Source organism: Amblyomma americanum, chromosome 4 (assembly GCF_052857255.1).
Source record: "Amblyomma americanum isolate KBUSLIRL-KWMA chromosome 4, ASM5285725v1, whole genome shotgun sequence".
Classification (NCBI taxonomy): domain Eukaryota; kingdom Metazoa; phylum Arthropoda; class Arachnida; order Ixodida; family Ixodidae; genus Amblyomma; species Amblyomma americanum.
Window position 1 is genome coordinate 52,619,447 of NC_135500.1, and position 19,612 is coordinate 52,639,058.

Sequence of the window (19,612 nt, forward strand, 5' to 3'; positions counted from 1 at the left end):
CCTAAGAACTGAATAAATTACAAATTCTTTGCAGAATCTTTTAAAAGAACCATATCTAAGGCTAAGGAGGAATAAAATGCAAATCTGAACACCTATTGGTCCAACCCAGTCAACCGAAAATCTCTCTATAGATACATGGAACGTACTAACGTGCTGCCCTCTTCTCATATGATTCAGTCCACATTGCTGTCCCCTCGGGAAGAAAAAGACCAATTGGAGTCTATAGCTCAAGGCCTTGTTGCGTGGTTTCATGCTCATACTGCCCTTCCTTAAACCCCATTTCATTTGAGTGCAGACTTCACTGAGGTCCCTGTGTCTGATTTAGCGTCTGTAGCAAATTGTCTGCAGTCTGCTGACCCTGGTGTTGACGCAGTAACAGTTAGCATGCTGAAGATACTAATGCAAGACTGTGCCCCGGACCTCTTGAAGATTTTCAATTATATTTGAAAAAAGTTTGGATTCCAGAAAATTAGAAAACAGTGAAAATTATTTCCTTGCTAAAAGACCAGGAAAACTGTTTTCAGCTCGACAATATTCGACTGATTGCTCTCACATCAAATATGGTTAAGCTTGTAGAACAGGTAGTCTTCAGCCTCCTCGCAAATCGTGTTCTGTTTCTTGAAGGCTTCAGCGAGGCTCAGGTTGGTTTCCGCAGTGGGTGTTCAATTCGGACCGCGCACATAGACTTGGACAGCCATATTATGATTTCTATGAAGGAAAAAGAGGTATCTTCTTTGGTTACTTTGGATATTGCTAAAGCGCATAACAGCGTTGAACAAAGCATTCTGATTCAACAGCTAACTGGTGCACAACCTCCCTGGTACCTCTTGGCGTGGATAAGAAAGTTCTTAAAAACAGATCATTTTTTTGCACTAAGGCCACGTTAAATTCTAACACATACGCTCAGTCTAGAGGTGTCCCATAAGGATCCGTTCTTTTGCCGATGTTGTTTAATATACTAATGCATGGTATCCCTATTAACCCAGTCGCAAAGTTTGTGTATGCGGACGATACTGCTTTTTTAGCTTCTGCCAAAAATATTGTTACGAGGAAATACTATTTCCCTTTATTTACAAGCATGGGGTTAGAATAAAGAGTTCCTAGCTGGGAGCACCAACCCGAACAGGGCGCTGCCTTAACCTCCTCTTCTTCGTTCTTCCTTTCACGCGAGAGGCCACTTCGTCTTCCACTGCCACTTCGTCGTAACATGACTTTCTGCGGCACGAGCGCCGTCTCGGCGCTCGGCCGGTGATCGAGAAGCGACGTGGTGGGGCTTGAGGCGCATGATGTCAACAGTATCGGTTTTGTGGTCTACATGATGAGAATACAGGCGTATGAGGAGTAACTTCATACGTGACGTCGGTGACCTAACGCTCGACACGATAAGGGCCATGGTAGGGGGACAAAAGTTTCTCAGAGAGGTCGACGCGGCGGGAAGGAGACCCCAAAAGAACGAGCGACCCCGGTTCGTAGGCGACGTGGCGATGGCGATTGTCGTACAGAGACTTCTGTGCTTGCTGGGACGCTTGGAGCCGACTACTGGCGATTTGGCGAGTGTTTGCAGCTTGAAAAATGGTTTCACGGGCGTAGGCGGTGACGTGACGGTCAGCGGATGGGACAAGTGTGTCCAATAGCAGGTCGGCGTGTCTCCCATATAAGAGATAGAACGGAGAGTAACCAGTTGTGTCATGCCGGGAGGTGTTGTAAGCGAAGGTCACATAGGGCAAGGCGAGATCCCAGTCTTTGTGGTCGGGGGAGACGTACATAGACACTTGTCCGTCCGGTTCAAACGCTTGGTTAGCCCGTTCATCTGCGGGTGGTATGCCGTGGCAATGTTGTGCTAGGTAGAACACGAGCGCAGGATGTCGTCAACAACTCGAGACATGAAATAGCGTCCGCGGTCCGTGAGTAATTGACGAGGGGCACCATGTTGCAGAATAAGATTGTGCAAAAGGAAGTCAGCGACATCAGTCGCGCAGCTCGTAGGCAATGCACGGGTGATAGCGCACCGATTGGCATAGTCGGTGGCTACTGCGACCCACCTATTTCCGGATTTCGAGGTCGGGGATGGTCCAAGGAGGTCGAGCCGCACACGGTTGAACGGCTCCACGGGCACGTCTAAAGGGTGCAGAAGACCAGGAGGTGGTGCCGAAGGCTTCTTCCTGCGTTGACAGCGGTCGCAAGTGGTGACGTAACGCTGGACTGTACAGTACATGCCAGGCTAAAAGAAACGGCGCCTTATCCGGTCGTAGGTTCTTGCCACACCAAGGTGTCCAGCTGCAGGCAGGTCATGGAGTTCTGCGATTACAGAAGAGCGCAGCTGCTGGGGAATGACTAGGAGGAGGGAGGGCCTGTCGGGACGGAAGTTGCGGCGATAGAGGATGCCATTTTTGGTATCGAAGAGCTGCAGGGAGCGCTTCGAGCTTCCAGAGCTGAGGCCTTCGACGATGGTTTGCAAATATGGGTCCTTGCGCTGCTCCTTAGTGATGTTGTGTAGATCAGAAGTGCTAAACAGGGAAGGGATATCGTCAGTGTCTCTGAGAACAGGTGGCTCGACAGGGTACCAAAACAGGCAAGCAGCGTCTCGATGAAGACGCCCAGGCTTGTACATAACAGTGTACGAATACTCCTGAAGGCGTAGCGCCCAGCGGCCAAGACGCCCGGGAGGGTCTTTCAGCGAGGACAGCCAGCGAAGGGCATGGTGGTCCGCGACAACAGAAAAGCACGCCCCAACAAGTATGACCAGAATTTAGCGACAGCCCAAACCAGGGCGAGGCACTCCCGTTCCGTAATCGAGTAATTTCGCTCGGCAGGTGAAAGCAGGCGGCTAGCAGACGCAACGACGCAGTCTGAACCCCGGGAGCGTTGTGCGAGCGATGCTCCGATCCCGTAGCCACAGGCGTCCGTGCGAGTTCAGTAGGGGCCGCGGGATCAAAATGTGCCAGAATCGGCGATGACGTCAGCAGGCGGACAAGCGAGGAAAACGCATTTTGTGGATCAGGGCCCCAGGTAAAGTCGGTGTCGGTCTTCAGTAGGTCAGTGAGGGGACGAGCGATAAGGGCAAAATCTTGAATAAAACAGCAAAAGTTGGAACGCAGCCAAACAAACTGCGCACGTCCTTCTGGGACTTTGGACGAGGAAAGTTTTGCACCGCTTCAATTTTAGCGGGATCAGGTCGTACGCCGGAGGCGTCGACGAGATGTCCAAAAATGGTGAGTTGCCGGCGGCAGAATTGTCATTTGGACGAGTTGAGCTGTAGCCCAGCCGTACGGAATACAATAAGGATACTGCTGAGACGTTCAAGGTGCGAGGCAAAGGTGGGGGAGAAAACAACAACATCGTATAGGTAGCACATACACGTAGTCCACTTAAATCCGCGAAGGAGAGAGTCCATCATCCTTTCGAACGTAGCTTGTGCATTACAAAGTGCGAATGGCATGACTTTGAACTGGTATAAACCGTCAGGTGTGACAAAAGATGTTTTTTGCGGTCCTTGTCATTAACGGCGATTTTCCAATAACCGGAAGAAAGATAAATGGAAAAAAAGTATTGAGATCCGTGGATGCAGTTGAGAGCGTCATCAATCCTTGGGAATGGGTACACGTCTCCTCTTGTGATGCGGTTCAGGTGGCGGCAATCAACGCAGAAACGCCAACTTCCGTCTTTTTAACAAGGAGGACGGGAGAGGCCCAAGGACTGGACGACGGTTCGATGATGTCATTAGCAACTATCTTTTCGACTTCCATTTGTATCACTTGGCATTCCGAACAGGACACCCAGTAAGGCCTGCGGTGCAGAGGAGCGGCGTCACTGGTGTTGACAAGGCGCTGCACAATAGTCGTACGCGCTAAAGGGTGGTCATTGAAATCAAATACGTCCTCAAAAGAATGCCAGTAAATGTGTAAGCGTCTGTGCTTGGTCTTCGGAGAGATTGGAAGCGATCATGTTGGCATAGTGGTCAGGCCTCGAAATAGCTGTGAAATGACCGTCCGAAGAGTGCGATACACAGTTTGTGACTGCGGAGATCACGTATTCATCGGTCGGGGACAGCGTGGCGAGGCACATTCCTTGAGGAAGCGTCTGGACGTGCGTACTGAATTTGAGAACAGGTAGACATGCGCTGTTTGCCGATACTGTGACAACTGTGTTTTCAAGGGCAGCATTCTTTGTGACGGGCAAATCAAGGTCAGGAGTGATGACATACTGACCGTTGGGAAGACGTGGAACAGATTTAAACATAACGTAAGTAGCGGCTTCAGGTGGTAAGCGGATGAACTCCGCAGTACAGAGACTGTGCACAACTGGGGAAGGTGGTTCTAAGAGGAGCGGTAGGTCCAACTGAACAACGCTTGTAGCACAGTCAATAAGGGCTGCGAGCTCACTAAGGAAATCAAGGCCGAGTATGATTTCATGAGGGCAGTGGTTGAGAACGTCAAAGAGTACGGTGGTTTGGCGATCTGAAATAGTCACACGATCAACACACAGGCCGAGGACTGGGGACGTTGTGCCATCGGTAACTCGAACAGAGGCTGTAGGGGCAGGCGTCAGTACTTTGTGGAGGCGGCGACGTAGGTTCGAATTCATCACAGAAATGTGGGCGCCCGTGTCAACCAGAGCAGACTGCAACTACATCGACATGTATGGTCAGTAAATTCCGCGGGGCACGAAGAACTAAACGAGAATTTTGGGGCCGGGTCGTCACTACAGCATCACCTCTAGACGCTGCAGAAGCTAGTTTTCCGCCTGTGATCGTCCGTAGGGACTAGGAGAGGAAGCACGTGGTCGTTGCGGCGAACGGGACTGGCGGCGCTGTGGGGATGGTGAGCGGCTGAAGCGGAGCGGCGAGACGTCGTTGGTGGGGCTCGATGGGTTCGAGGATCACGAGAAAGAGCTTGAGCAGCGTCGAAGCGGTAAGGGGGAGTCGATGAACGGGTCCGCTGGGAGGAGTACCATCGACTATGGCAATGACGGGCGATGTGGCCTACTCAGGAACCATTGAAACATATGGACCTGTCGTCAGGCGTACGCCACTTGGAGGGATTGCGCGGTCGAGGAGTGGTGCAAATTGGACGGCGAGGATAAAGAGGAGGGACTTCGGGTACTTAAGGGGGGTGGGGAGGGAGGAATAGCGGCGACTGAGTTGAAACCCAAGTTAGATATTTCCTGTCGCACGACGGCTTGAATAAGTGGAAGGGTCAACAGCTGGTCGGCCACAGGAGTTGCTAAGGGAGCCGGACCAATTGCTTCAAGCTCACGGCGCACAATATGGGTCACGTTCTCAGATGAGGTCGGCTGGTTCCGAAAAAAAAGATCTTGGCAGGAGGAAGACGCCGCCGCGTTGGGCAGGCGTGCGATATGCTGGGTGATCCGTCTGCTTTTGGCGTCCTCGAAACGGCGGCCTTCTTTTATGATATCGGCGATCTTGTCGCAGTTTTTCTAGATGAGCAGATAGAAGGCATCGTCTGCGATGCCCTTGAGCACATGTCCGACTTTGTCAGCCTCGCTCATCTTTGTATCCACTGTGTAGCACAGAGACTACGCATCTTGAATATAAGAGCCGTAGGACTCAGTGGATGACCGGGTTCGACTGGCAAGATCTCTTTTAGCGGCAGCTGCCAGCCGAGTGGTTTGCCGGAAAGGTCGATAAGCTTCTGCTTGCAGTCAGCCCATCTGGTCAGTGTCTCTTCGTTGGTATCATACCACTTGAACGCCGTGCCCATAAGGTAAAAAACTATGTTCGCAGCATGAAAGTTTGGTCCCAGCGGTTGCTAGCGCTGCACCGTTCACGCCTGCGAAGTCAAGTCTCGACGTCGGCGTCATCGTCCCCAAATAAGGGCCCAGGATCACGAGGGTGAGTGAGGACGACGGAGGACACCGATGCGGCAGAATCTTGGGGGGATGCTTCCGTCATTGTCGGCCGTAGTAGGTATCGTCCGCTGCGTAGTTCCGTCTTGTCGCACCTCCACCAAGGATGTTACGGGGAAATACTATTTGTATTTATTTACAAGCGTTGGGGTTAGAATAAAGAGTTCCTAGCAGGGAGCACCAACACGAACAGGGAGCTGCGTTAACCTCCTCTTATTCGTTCGTCCTTTCACGCGAGAGGCCACTTCGTCTTCCACTGCCACTTCGTCGTTACAATATTCAGATTATGTATCAATTGTTGCAAGAGTATTTAAATGCTCTGGAAGTTTGGCTGGACAGCCTGATGCTAATTTTAAATGTCAACAAGTGTGCCGTCCTTGTTTTCCCACAGTCATCCCCTGTTTACATTTCTTTGTCGTATCACTCTATCCTATTCCCGCAAGTTGAGTCGGTTAAATACTTGGGTATAATATACCGGGTGTTCTAGCTAATTTCAGAGAAAGGTTAAAAAATGTATTATTATAGACATGCGATTGAAACCAGTTGCATATTGGTGGCAGCCATCTAGCGCACTGCAGGCATTTTTTGTTCCGAAATTAATTGATAGTTTACATAGGTTTCATTATTTAACGTAATAAATATTGCATTTTTTTCTCTAAACTAAATATTTAATAATTTATGTAATCAACCTAATTAAACTATTAAGTAATTGCGAAACGAAAAATATCCTGTGGTGCGCAAGATGGCTGTGACAGATATGAACCTAGTTTCATTCGGCTGTCTCAAATAAATTATTTTTTAACCCTTGTTCAAGTTAGCTGGGACACACGGTATGACCCACAATTAGACTGGTGGCCCCATACTAGAAGCATTGTGCTTGAAGGTGACGTGCGCTTGGCCGGTTGGTTAGGATCAGCAATAAAAAATTTGGTGTGCATTGGGACACTTTGCTCTTTCTTCGTAAGGCCTATGCGCGGCCAATACTTGAATGCGGCCCTGTTATCTTTTCTGGGTGCCCAAGGTACAAGCTTGAACCCCTGTTTTCTGTGGAGAGAAGCGCTCTGCGCCGGTGCTTAGGTCTGCCTAAATCAGTGGCGAATGATGTGCTGTACTTGGAGGCGCGGATACCTGATCTATATTTGCGGTTTATGCTTCTTACTGCGCGGATGTTTTTAAGTTATTTGGAGCCTTTTCATAGATTGGCTAACCCCATATTTTCAATGAACCCATCTGTGCTTTTGCACTTTTTGGCCTAGGTATCAGCTCCCTCAGGTTGTGGTCACTAACTCCCTGAGCTGTCAAAATTTTTTTTATCAATAAATTCGGTAGTACCGCTTATCCCCCGCTGCGCTGATACTGTAGTCTCTTTTGATGACACCCTCCCAGGGAAAGTTAAAAATCTGCTACGCAGTCTATTAAATGGGCTCTTTGAGTAGTATTTGGATAATTTTCCTACTAATGTTGCCCTTTTTAAGACGCCTCCCAGCAAAATGAAAAGGCAGCCATTGGCATTCATTCAATAAATTTGATTGGCGTTATTCATTTCGGGCCCCTGGCTATTTTTGTCGCCGAGTTTCTGGCCTTAGAGTTGGCTTTAATAAGGATTCCCTGCAGTATCTCTCAGGCTTTTACACTTCCAGACAGTCTTTCCTTTTTGACAGCGCTCGAAAAATCGAGGGATGCTCCTATGAGGCGTTCCTTTCGATTTTTTATTCCGCCATATATTACTGAAGTACGTTTTCACTGGGTCCCTGGGCACTGTGGCATTGCGTTAATGAGAAGGCTGATTTTTTAGTTAAGTCGCCCTTGGGGGACCTATTGCCCCGTTCGTCCCTAATATTGTCTTCTTCACTGCTGCATGCTTCCAACGGTTCCAGCGCCTCCGCTACTCGAGCCATGAGCCTCTCCTTGCTGCAGCGGATTTTCAACACCTGGCATTTCGTTTGAATGGGCGGATGTGCAGTTCAAGGAAATGGGAGGTGTCCTTGACCCTTCTGCGCTGCAGACTACCGCGACTAAATCTCTATTTATGTTGATCAGGGCTATTGCTGACCAGCCCTGTGAGTCTTGCAGCGAAATTGAGTCAATAGATCACCTTTTTTTTACCGGCTGCTCGCTCCTTTCCGCAGAACATCTTGGCGATCCACCTTGATCAACTGGGGCTACCTCTATCTACTCTGACCCTCCTCTCTTTTTGGCCAAGCGCCAAGCGACATGCCTTGAAACCAGTGTGCGATTTCATTCACGGATATATAATTGCATCAGGTAGATTCTTATGCTACAATGTGAATTCACAGATTTTTCATTTCCGTTTTTATCTTTTTTTAATGAAAATTCGAGTCTTCGTAACAAAGTTACCCAAATACTCCAATCCTTGCCCATGTGTGCGATTGTATCAGCAATGCACCCTGGCCAATCCCCTGTTGTGGGTAAGTGCCATTCAGCCTGATGACACCATCATCATCACTCTGTAGGTGTGTGACGATTCCCCAAGGCAGCAGACGCCAAGGGCACCGCAGGCGCCTTCTCAGCGGCACCCAGCTGCACGGGGGAAAGGGAAAAGATAATAAACGCTCCCCCGCTTTTCAAGGAGAGGGGCCAGTCTGATTCCCGCCAGCAACGTGTACTGTCGGTTTACGCGGCGCTCTTCCCGCGCCCTCGTTAGGGCACGTCGGTGACCCGTTTCGGCATTCGCTTCTAAGCTCACCCCTTTACAATACTATAACAATTCTGGCGACGAGGTAAAAGTTTTCCGGCATCGCATCATCTGCAACCATGCCGACCTACGGAGCATTACAGCCATTTCACGGCGAAGGAGGAGCCTGGACGGAGTACTTGGAGCGAGTCAAGCTGCTCTTCGACGCCAACAGCGTTCCAGAGGAGAAGAAAAGGCCCGTGTTCCTGACATGCTGAGGGTCCAGTACCTACTCCTTACTACGGAGCCTGCTGACGCCTAAAACTCCAGGTCAAGTCTCTATCGACGAGATATTCTCCGTGCTTTCGGGCCACTACATTCTGAAGCCTTCCGTGGTGGTCTGCCGCTTCAGATTCAATAGTCGCCCTCGCCAACCAAACGAGTCTGTCAGCGACTACACCGCGTCACTGAAAAAGTTTCAGCAAACTGTGAGTACGGCACCTTCCTCCCTGACACGCTGCGGCACAGACTCGTTTGCGGCATTAATGACGCGTCAATGCAACGACGCCTGCTTGAAGAGCCAAACATGACGTTCGAGTCAGCAGTCAAGCTTCTAATTGCAATGGAGACGGCTAAAAGAGACTCAAGCATGTTGATGCAAGCTCAGGGCATGACCGAAGCGCAGACAGTTCACAGTGCGATGAGCAAGTAAATGAAAAGGACGATAAGTTGTTATTTCTGTGGAGAGCCACACTACGCAACAGTATGCCAGCGCGCCAAATCCCGGTGCAACGCATGCAGCAAGATCGGGCATCTGGCCAGAGTATGCCGCTCAAAGGCTGCCGACACGAAGCAAAAGAACGTGTCAAGGAAGCACACTACGCCAAGGCAAACAAAGCAGCCAGTTTACAGCCTTGAGGACAGTGGAAATCTTCCTGAAATCCAGTGACAGGTCTACGAGACGTGGCAGATGAACAGCGAGGAACCAATTCCTCCGTTGTAGCAGTTTTGCAAGTCGCAGGCAGGCCTCTAAGAATTGAGCTAGACACGGGGGCCAGTGTCCCCGTAATAGGGGAGACCGCATTCCAACAGCGGTTTCCCGAGCTCTTAGTAGACCCATCAGACGTAATTCTGAAGAGTTATTGCGGAAGACTTACACCCGTTAGGGGCAAGGTTACCATTTCAGTCCAGTTCGGACGAAGAGAGGCAACATTGCCTTTGTTTGTAGCTCCGGACCAGTGTCCAACCCTTCTCGGACGAAAGTGGATCAGTGCGCTTCAGCTCGACCTAAATGACGTCAGATCCGTTGACTCACTTACGAGCGTTGACGAGCTGCTTACTTGCTACAAAGAAGTATTCTCGGACGGACTAGGAACATTCAAAGGTGTGAAAGCCAAAATTGTAGTCAAGGAAGATTCACCTCCAAAATTCTTCAAACCACGAACGATTCCTTTTGCATTGCAAAACAAAGTTGCAGAAGAAGTGCAAAGAATGCAACGAGAAGGGGTACTTACACCCGTCAGAACGTCTGAGTGGGCAGCCCCAATTGTTCCTGTGCTCAAGCAAGACGACCCCGGGCGCATATGTGGCGACTTCAAGGTCCCAATTAACGGTGCCACAGTGCTGGAAAAATATCCTGTGCCGCGAGTCGAGGACCTATGGGCGAAACTTTCAGGTGGCAAAAAGTTTACGAGGCTGGATCTGAAAGACACTTACCAGCAGGTAGAACTTGACACGAGTTCACAGAAGCTAGTGACCATCAATACGTCTCAGGGCCTCTTCCAGTACACCAGACTACCTTTCGGAGTAGCTTCAGCGCCGGCCATATTCCAAAGAGAAATGAAAAATTTGCTACAAGACATGCGCCATGTCACCGTGTACTTTGATGACATCTTGGTAATGGGATTGGACGACGCAGGTCACTTAAGCAACGTAGCCAGTGTACTACAGCGTCTACAGGAAGCAGGCCTCAAGCTCAAGCTAGGGAAGTGTTCATTTCTAGCGACAGAAGTGAGTACCTGGGCCATGTCATAAATGCAGACGGACTGAGGCAAACACCAGAGAAAATAGAAGCTGTCGTGAATGTTCCATGTCCCAAGGACGTCAAGCAACTTCAAAGCTACCTTGGACTCATTAATTTTTACAGGCGTTTTCTGCGTAACCTTTCGACAGTTCTCCGGCCCTTGAATCTGCTACTTACAAACGAAACTCCTTGGAAGTGGACAAGCGTAGAGGAACAAGCTTTCAGAGAAAGTAAAGTTCTCCTGACTTCTGCGCCGGTACTACATCATTTCGATTTTTCCAAGCAAATCGTTCTCAGTTGCGACGCTTTGCCGTACCACCCAGCATCGAATGGAGCAGCGGAACGCGTCGTGCAAACAATTATGCGGAAACTCAAGAAGGCGGCGCCTGGATATTTTCAAACAAACATCGACAGGATCCTGCTTTCCTACAGAACAACGCTACATACCTTCACTGGGTGCCCTCCCGCAGAGCTCTTAATGGGCAGGCAGCTGAAAACGCCCATTCAGCGAATGCACCCCGGCCTAAGGGCGCATGCGGACTTCAAGCAATTGAAGCAAAAGATGCGCTGCGACAGTAACGCACGCAAAACCTGCTTGCCTTCGCCAGGCGAGCCCGTCTTTGTTAGAAACTTCCGACCATGTCCAGCTTGGATTGCCGGAACGGTTCGCCATCCCACAAGTTCTTCGTCGCTTCAAATAGAACTCGAAGACGGAACGCTGTAGAACAGGCACGCGGACCACGTGCGACCGCGAAGGACGCCCGGCGTTCTCTCAGACGACGAGGAGCTTCCTCCTGCACTAGCAGCCACAACGGACACGGAACAGCCGTCCCCACCTCGCTGCTCATTAAGCACCGAGCCGTCTACAACAGCCTCGGCGCGGCAACAGCAGTCAAGTGCGGCCCCTTTGCACCACCAGCTTCGCCGGTCTACTCGGGTCCGGAAGCCTGTTATCTACTACGGACTGTAGAGGCGTAAAAAAGACACGGCTCGTCCCCAGTGCCGTGCAGCTGGCTTCACAACAAAGGGAGCGGTGTGACGATTCCCCAAAGCAGCAGACGCCAAGGACACCGCAGGCGCCTTCTCAGCGGCACCCAGCTGCACGGGAGAAAGGGAAAAGATAATAAACGCTCCCCCGCTTTTCAAGGAGAGGGGCCAGTCTGACTCCCGCCAGCAACGTGTACTGTCGGTTTACGGGGCGCTCTTCAAGCGCCATCTTTAGGGCACGTCGGTGACCCGTTTCGGCATTCGCTTCTAAGCTCACCCCTTTACAATACGATAACAAGGTGCAAGCGCAAAAAGAAGAGCGCACACCAAGAACGAAATCACGAGAAGTGGAGCCGTCATGTGCGAACTGGCGTTAAATTTGTTCACAACAGACGCGCTAGCCATAAGAAAGAAAGGGCTAAAAGTATGGAAGAAATACGTGAGGGTAGTGCGAGCAGAAAGCGGAGCCAAAATAGAGTGAGGAAGAGAAGCCTCAGTCGAAGGCGGAAGAGCACAGCTCGTGACAGGAGGAGAAGCCAGATCCACGTGCAGAAGAGAAGCACAAGTGCGACTGAGAGCTTGAGGGAAACAGTCCTGTCCCGAGCCCATGTACGCCAAATGTGGAAATATAGGCGCAAGCCTGTCTTGTGCTCTCAGTTGGGAATGCTATGTTAAAGAGTGGCATGTGTTGAAATGCATTCCGATTGTTGCCTTGTGTTATGTATTTGAGAACATGATTGTATGTATGTATTTTGACATTCGCCATTGAGTCTTGAGCGCAAGAATGTGCGCAGAAATTTTCAGTTCCGTGAATATTGTTGCACAATATTCTTAAAGCAAGGGGCAGTGTCGCAAAATTCGGGGCATATTCGAAAAAAAAAGCCCAGCGCGGAAGAAATTGCGCCCGAAATAAAACTAAAACCGCGGAGAGGGAGCCCCGGAGCGCGTGTAACCTTGCCTGTGCTGCTGCTCTTTCACTCTCCTTGACAGCGTGGCGCCAAAGGAAACATGGCCGTGCGCGCCGTCGATTTTTCGAGAACGTGTAATTTCTACTAAATGTTGACGGAGAGGGCACAGCTTTGACCGCGCTAAGTGAAGCTTTCTCCCCTTTTCCTCTAACGTCCATGACGGCGCATCGTGAGAAGGACATTGAAAGTTCTCGAGTCCGGTTTCTGCGCTTGACGAATGGGGTCGCGCGCCCGGTGCGAGAAGGGGAAGGGAATTGTGTAGTTGATACTGCGTGTATGTGCGCACCTACCTTGGTGCAAAGAACGAACATACGCGGGCCGCGCCTATAAATGAGGGGCTTTAGCCGCTGTCTATCATCCCGAGCCGCCCTATAAGCTTCAGAGAAGCGCGCCCGCTCGACTCCTGGGAGAACAACACTCGACCAGCCACGAACCAGAGGTGCTGTTGTATGGAAATATACATTCATCATTGTCAATAAAATTATTGTCTAAAACTTTCTCGAGCAGTCAGCATTTCATACATATGAGCTCTTACACGTTCTTGTATCTACTAATATAACCTTCAAAGCTCATAAACCATAACCTTCGAAGTTTTGTTACAGGTGTCTTTACAAGAGAATACTAGCAGTTTGTTTTTTCATAAATATCAGAGACAAGGTGAAATTTCGGAGCCTTGGTATGTTTGCATGTGTGCATGATGGGAAAGTATGCGCTTAGTTCCCTCCAAACAAATCGCGCATAATGGCAGCATCAGCCTGTAATTCACTACCCCTGGTCTAGTACACTACACTTCTAACTGTAATCAGCTCCATGGAGAAAGCGTATTCAGCCCCAGCATAGAATGCAATGCCAGTGGCACGCCCAGTAGCAAATCGTAAAGCAGTGCAAAGCTCGCCCTTGTTCCTTTTTTTTTCAGGCGTCACAAACTTCTATCGCTTCCTCTGTAGACGCGCTTATTTCTTGTATACAAGGTATATGTGCACGACCGGCATCTGTGCACGGAGCCAAATGGGGCAGGCGGAAATGCTCGGAACTGGTCAGAGCCAGTGTTTTCAGCGCCCACGTCAAACAAGACATGGCAATTAGTACGTTTTCTATGTTGGAAAATGAAGCAGCATGCTCGTGAGCCATGGTGACATATATATAACTTAAATAAGTATTTCTCAGCGACTTTCGCATTGTGTGGTGTTATCTATGGATTATCGTCAAAGTGATTGTTTCTCTCGTTATGATGGTGATCTGAAAATTTTGGGAGGCACAACGGGCACGCTTTTCTCTGACGCTTAATAAACCAAGGGCATTTTCGTGCATTATAGTGTGCCATGAAGCGCTTAAAAGGAGTTACTCCACTCATAACGGGGCGAGAAATCAGCATAAGCAGACATAACGAGTAGAGAGGACTCTAATGTACCTCTGTGCTTCGCAAATTTCACGATTCTGTCTATATTGAAGGATGTATCCCGCATGCAGCACAAATTTCAACGCGCAGAATGTGTTTTAATCATGTTTAGGACCAGAAGGGTCGTGTAATAAGCGCTCCGAAAAAAGGGGTGACGCCTTTTGCACTTCATGTCTGAAGGGAATGCAACCAAAACCTGCCCAAATGAAGCCTCACATCACTATTGACTGACACCTCGGCATCTAACGAAATTTCCTCCTAGGCTCGCATGTACCATCTGGTTTTTATTGTTGCCTTACAGACTGACTTCATCGTGCTGATTTTTGAGATCGGCAAATGTGCACGGTATGGAACCAGCAACTGTGTTCTGTTTGAGCAGCTCGACGGATGGTCACAGTTACACACTGAAGTAGTCCTATAGAATGTTTCCGGCACGTGCATTACTACTAATGGCCGGCCTGCACACTGAGACATACAATTCATGCATCAATTCCAGTCGACATCAATACACTGCGTCTTTGGCAATTTTTACTTTTTTTAGTTTGAGTTCAATGTTTGAATGCAGAAAACGCAGCACTTGGAAAAAGCGGTCGCGGAGTAAGGCGTAAGCAGCGGGGTTCTCGTCGCCTGATGTTTAGATCGAACCTGCATACAACCTAAGGAACACGCTTGTTTTTCCGTTAACGGAGCGGTCCCGGAAAGTAATTTCTTAGGAGCAGCTTTGCTTTAGCCTGGCAGATACATTTTTTCTAAACAGAGTTCACGTCGGACACTCTGTGTGAAAACAGCAAAATCATATGGGACATTGTGTACTCGGTATAGTAGCAAGGGCAGAAAAATATTGAGAAGTGATCAGGAAATAACAGGTCACACAGTAAGTCCTATGTTTCTTCTCTAAATACTAGCCACTCAAGTTTTCTGGTTGAAACACTAAGACTTTGTGATTTGCCTTTAATGCAAGCTTAAGCTGGGAATCTCTCTTTCAAAGCGCTCCTCCAAGACGTGCAGCACGTGATCTGGTGATTTAGACGCAGGCTCCCCTCTCTACGCATGGGCACCGCGTCCATTTTGAAAACCTGCGAGCCAGTGCTTCTTACTTTTAAAACAGCCTCATCAGACGCTTTGTTGAGTGCTTTACGTTATGAAGATGTGCTTGCTAAATTCGCAACATTAGATTAATTGGGCAACGGTGTACCATGCTAATGGAGGGGACATGCCTATACTTACGAGAAAGATATGTTTGATCTCGAAGTTGCTGCTGAATTTCGGCACACGATCTAGTGAGCTGCTTTGGCCGAGCGCGTCAATTGCACCCACAATCACTATTTTATTGTAGTTTGTGATGTAAAGAAACGTGTCATTTGCCCGTCTTATGATAACCTTGATGTCAGACGGTGAAGTCGCAGGTTTGTCCAGGTCACCCACAGCAGCATTTCCTCTGTCTTTTATCACAGAAATTCTGCAAATACGGACGCCAGTGTTAGCGGTGGCAGAGCACACGAGGAATAAATGTCAGAAAGCGAAGTATTGATTCGCAGTTACCATTCCTTAGGCATATATCCAGCTCGCTAATGGTGACGTTCTGAAAAAAGCTTGGGATAACATTTTCTGCTCTGATAGACTAAGGAAGCAATCTCAGAAGGCAACGTTTGGTTTCGCAATTGGTATTCTTTAAGCCCATATCCTGCTCGCTTGTAACGAAGTCAATAAGCACCCTAGGATAATATTTCATGCTGTGATAGACCAAGAAATGAATGTCAGAAAGCGTTGTTCTGGATTGCAATCAACATTTTCAGCCAGATATCCAGCTCGCTAGCAGAGACTTTCTGAAGCAGCTTAGCGTAACATTTCTTGCTCTGATAGACTAATGGAAGAATGTCAGAAGAGGGCCTTCTCGTTTACAGTTACCATTCTTTAGCCATATATCTGGCTTGCTAATAGCTACTAAGTGAAGCGGCTTAAGATAATATTTCGTGCCCTGAGAGATTAAGGGAGGAATAAACGAAGGCGACGTTCTAATTAGCAGTAAGCGTTTCATAGCTTGCTATCAGCGACATTGTGAAGCAGCTTAAGATAACGCTTCTTCCTTTGATAGACTAATGGATGAATGACAACGAGTGGCGTTCTGGTTCACAAGCTAATTTCTTGATCCATATATCCAGTTCGCTAATAGCAAAGTTCTGAAGCAGCTTAAGAAAACAAATTTTCCTCTGATAGACTAATGGAAGAACAACAAAATGCGGTGTTCAGGTTCGCAGTAATCGTTCTATAGCCATATATCTAGCTTGCTAATAGCGACTTTATAAAGCAGCTGAAGAGAACACTTCATCCGCTGATAGACTAATGGATAAACGACAGAAGGCGGCGTTCTGGTTCACGATTACTATTCTTTAGCAGCCCACCAATAGCGCCTTTTATGAAGCAGCTTACTATAACATTTCCTGCTCTGATAGAATAAGTAATGAATGCAAGAAGGTGGCACTCTGTTTTGATACTACCATTTTATAGCCGCCATATATCCAGCCTTCTAATATAGAACTTATGAATCAGCTTAGGGTAACCATTTCTTCCTTTAACATACTAATAAATAAAGGTCAGAAGGCGGCGTTCTAGTTCGCAGTCACCATTCTTTAGTCATTTATCTAGTTCGCTAGTCGCGTGTTTTTGAAGCAGCCTAAATTAGCATTTCATGCTCTGATAGACTAATGAAGGAATATCAATAGGCGTAGTTTTTATCAGCAATTACAATTTTTGTGGAATATATCCGGCTTGACGAAAGCAACATTGTGAATCAGCTCAGAATAAAATTCCTGCACTGATAGAGTAATGAACGAATGATAAAGGGCGGCAATGTGCTTCCGAATTAGCATTCTTTAGCCGTATATCCAGCTTGCTAGTAGCGACTTTGCGAATCAGTTTAGGATAACAGTTTCTTCTCTAATATACTAGCGGATAAATGTCAGAAGGCGGCGTTCCAGATAGCGATAATCCTTATTTAGCCATATATATCTACTTCACTAAAAGCGATTTCGAAGTCTGAGGTTTGAAGTATATTTAAAGATTCATTGAGCAATATAAATAGATATTTTACAACGCAAGAAAGGCTCCAGGGTATTGCTAGCGAAGAGGAACCTCTCATAAAATATTCCCGAATTTATAACTCTAGAAAGCGTCAAAAATAGCAACCAAGGCAGCACAAAAGTGAAAAAACAAATACTGCATTTGACCAAAGAATACAGCATAATAAAATAATTCTAGAGGTGTTCAAATTGGCTTCTTGCTACGAAACTAACCTTAAGAGTGCACTTATTATGTTTGCGCTTACATGACGATATAGGAGATGGTATTGTGATATAACGCGGTAAAGAATTCCAGTTTGACGAAACTCAAACTGTTTTAGTGCCAAAGTTAATTCAAACTTTAGGAAAAAAGTTTTCATGAAGCAAAACGCGTGTACATTAGTGTTAGTTATGTTTTTCACGTGTATAAATTGCAGGAGGTTGCGATCATTCAACGTGATATCCAAATGGTGATTGTTGAATTCGACTAGATCATTTATGTGAATAATACCAGCATTATGGTGCAACAGGAATGTAGAAGAGTGCGATTAAGCTTCATTATTCCGATCGCTTGATTAGACGAAAGCTGTGTATAATATATCAGACCCCATGAAGTTATGATCATTATCATCATCATGATTACAACCCCGAAGGACGTCGTCAGGCTGATGATGACTACCAAAATGAACATCTGTGCCCGAAAATGAAAAAAAAGCTGCTTGGCATGACAATCGTAAAATAAAACTAAATATGAGCTGGGGTTTTTCATGTATCAAAGGCACTGAAGTGTACGCACAGAAAACTGAAGCATTTCATGCGATACGAGTTGATAGCGAAGTCACTCCGAAAGGATGCACAACGGGGCCACCCCCTCTTGAAACGCGGCCTAAACAGTTTTCTACCTACATAATGTTTTTTTGGTGACTGCCCTCAAAGATATTCATTACCCTTCTGGCAACAGTTATCTCACATTTGTGCACTGTAATGCCCGAAGTACGTGAAACAAAGAGCACGAACTGACCATATTTCTCAGTGAATACCGTTTCAAGTTTCACGTGATCAAGATCACTGAAACCTGGTACTCATGTCATGATGATGTGCTGAATCTACCTGGATATAGAGGCTTTTTCTAAAGGTAACCCATCGACGAGGCCGTGCCGTATTGCAGTTAATATCGGAACAATTTTCGTGCACCTTGCTACCAGATTTTTCAGAGAGAATTCAGATTATGAAGCTTTAATGCAGCAGTATGAAAATAAGCTATTTGTTGTCATTTACCGCCAACCTAACAGAGATGTCAACAATATTTTTCAGCATCGTAGAAAAATTACTGGATTTTACACTTGCCGATAAATTGCATGTAATTTTAGGTGGCGACTGCAATAATAACTTCTCTGAAAACAAAGCAGCTGCACATACATTTCAAATGCTTCTTGATTCATTTGCAGGCGAAAACGTTATATCTAAACCTACACGAACTAGCGATCACTCTGAAAGCCGTTTAGACAAGTAGGCGACATATAATGTTCATGAACACACATAATCAGGCAGAATCATGAAAGGCTTAAGGGATCTTTTACGCATTTTCATGTTTTCCAAGAACAATAACTTTTTTAAGAGAAAAATTTCGGATGTCAGACCTTTGCTTTGGGAGAAATAAACTCCATAACCCCAGAAACCTTTCGGACTAAAATAGCAAGCATAAGCAAGCATTTGCTGGAGCTCAGTGTTTGATTGCATAAGGGTTGAAAGAGCCTATGATACCATTATGTCGGTTTTTAAGACATGTTATTATGACTGAAACTAAAAGAGGCAAAGTCGAAACGGCTCAGCAAGTTTTCGTTGAGGAATGCATCCCTCGGGATAATCAAGACAAATGGAGAACATTTGTGCGCTAAATTGGTTCAAACAAAGAGCACGGAAGACCTTTCTGCGTTCAGAAAATGCAGAAAGTGTAACAAACTTCCTGCGTCGAAATAAAATACACATTTTGCGAATATATTTAGTGCGACATGAACGCAGAGCGATATCTTGTGGCGCGAACTTGGCAAATTATTGAACTGTGGCAATGGCCAGAGTGAGCAACTTTGTTTAATAGTACACGGCAAAACACTCAAGGGCTAAGAACTAGCAGACAAGTTCAATGAACACTTTGTAAATCTCACCTACAGAGCACTACAAATCGATAAGGAAAGAGATACTGATGACCTGGAAATCAAACCTATAAAAGATGACGTCGCCCTTTTGGAGCCACCTCTTTGTTCCAACGTTGACAGTGGCTTATATAGTGTTGCTTTCCTAGAAAATATGATTTATGATTTATGCGGTTTGTCGTCCATAACCACACAGGCGATAAGAGAGGCCGTAGTGAAGGGCTCCAGAAATTTCGACCACCTGGGGTTTTTTAACCTGTACTGACATAGCACAATACACCTCTAGAATTTCCTCTCGAGAATTTCTTCTATAATTTTGCCTTCGTAGAAATTCTACCGCCGCGGCAGCCAGAGAAAATGTGCAGTGTGCTTGAGTACGAGCTGTGCATAAATCTGGCGATGAAATGATATTTCCAAATATCGCCCAGTTACTATGTTGCCTGTTTTCAAGGTATTGGAAAAGTTATATGAAAGAGGGTCGCTTCATTCTGTGATAATTATGGGATACTATCAGAAGAGCAGT

The 19,612-nt window shown here is 47.1% G+C and overlaps 1 protein-coding gene across 2 annotated transcripts in view; it reads right to left on the reverse strand.

Annotated features, from left to right (window-relative positions):
• LOC144130118 (uncharacterized) overlaps positions 1 to 19,612 on the reverse strand; it is a 522,550-nt gene that overhangs the window by 34,967 nt on the left and 467,971 nt on the right. Inside the window, exon 7 of one of the 2 annotated variants that reach the window (XM_077664129.1) lies at positions 15,105 to 15,336. The exons of the other annotated variant lie outside the window; for it this stretch is intronic. Coding sequence (XP_077520255.1) covers positions 15,105 to 15,336 — 232 coding nt within the window. The remainder of the gene's footprint in view (positions 1 to 15,104; positions 15,337 to 19,612) is intronic. 2 annotated transcript variants of the gene reach the window in all.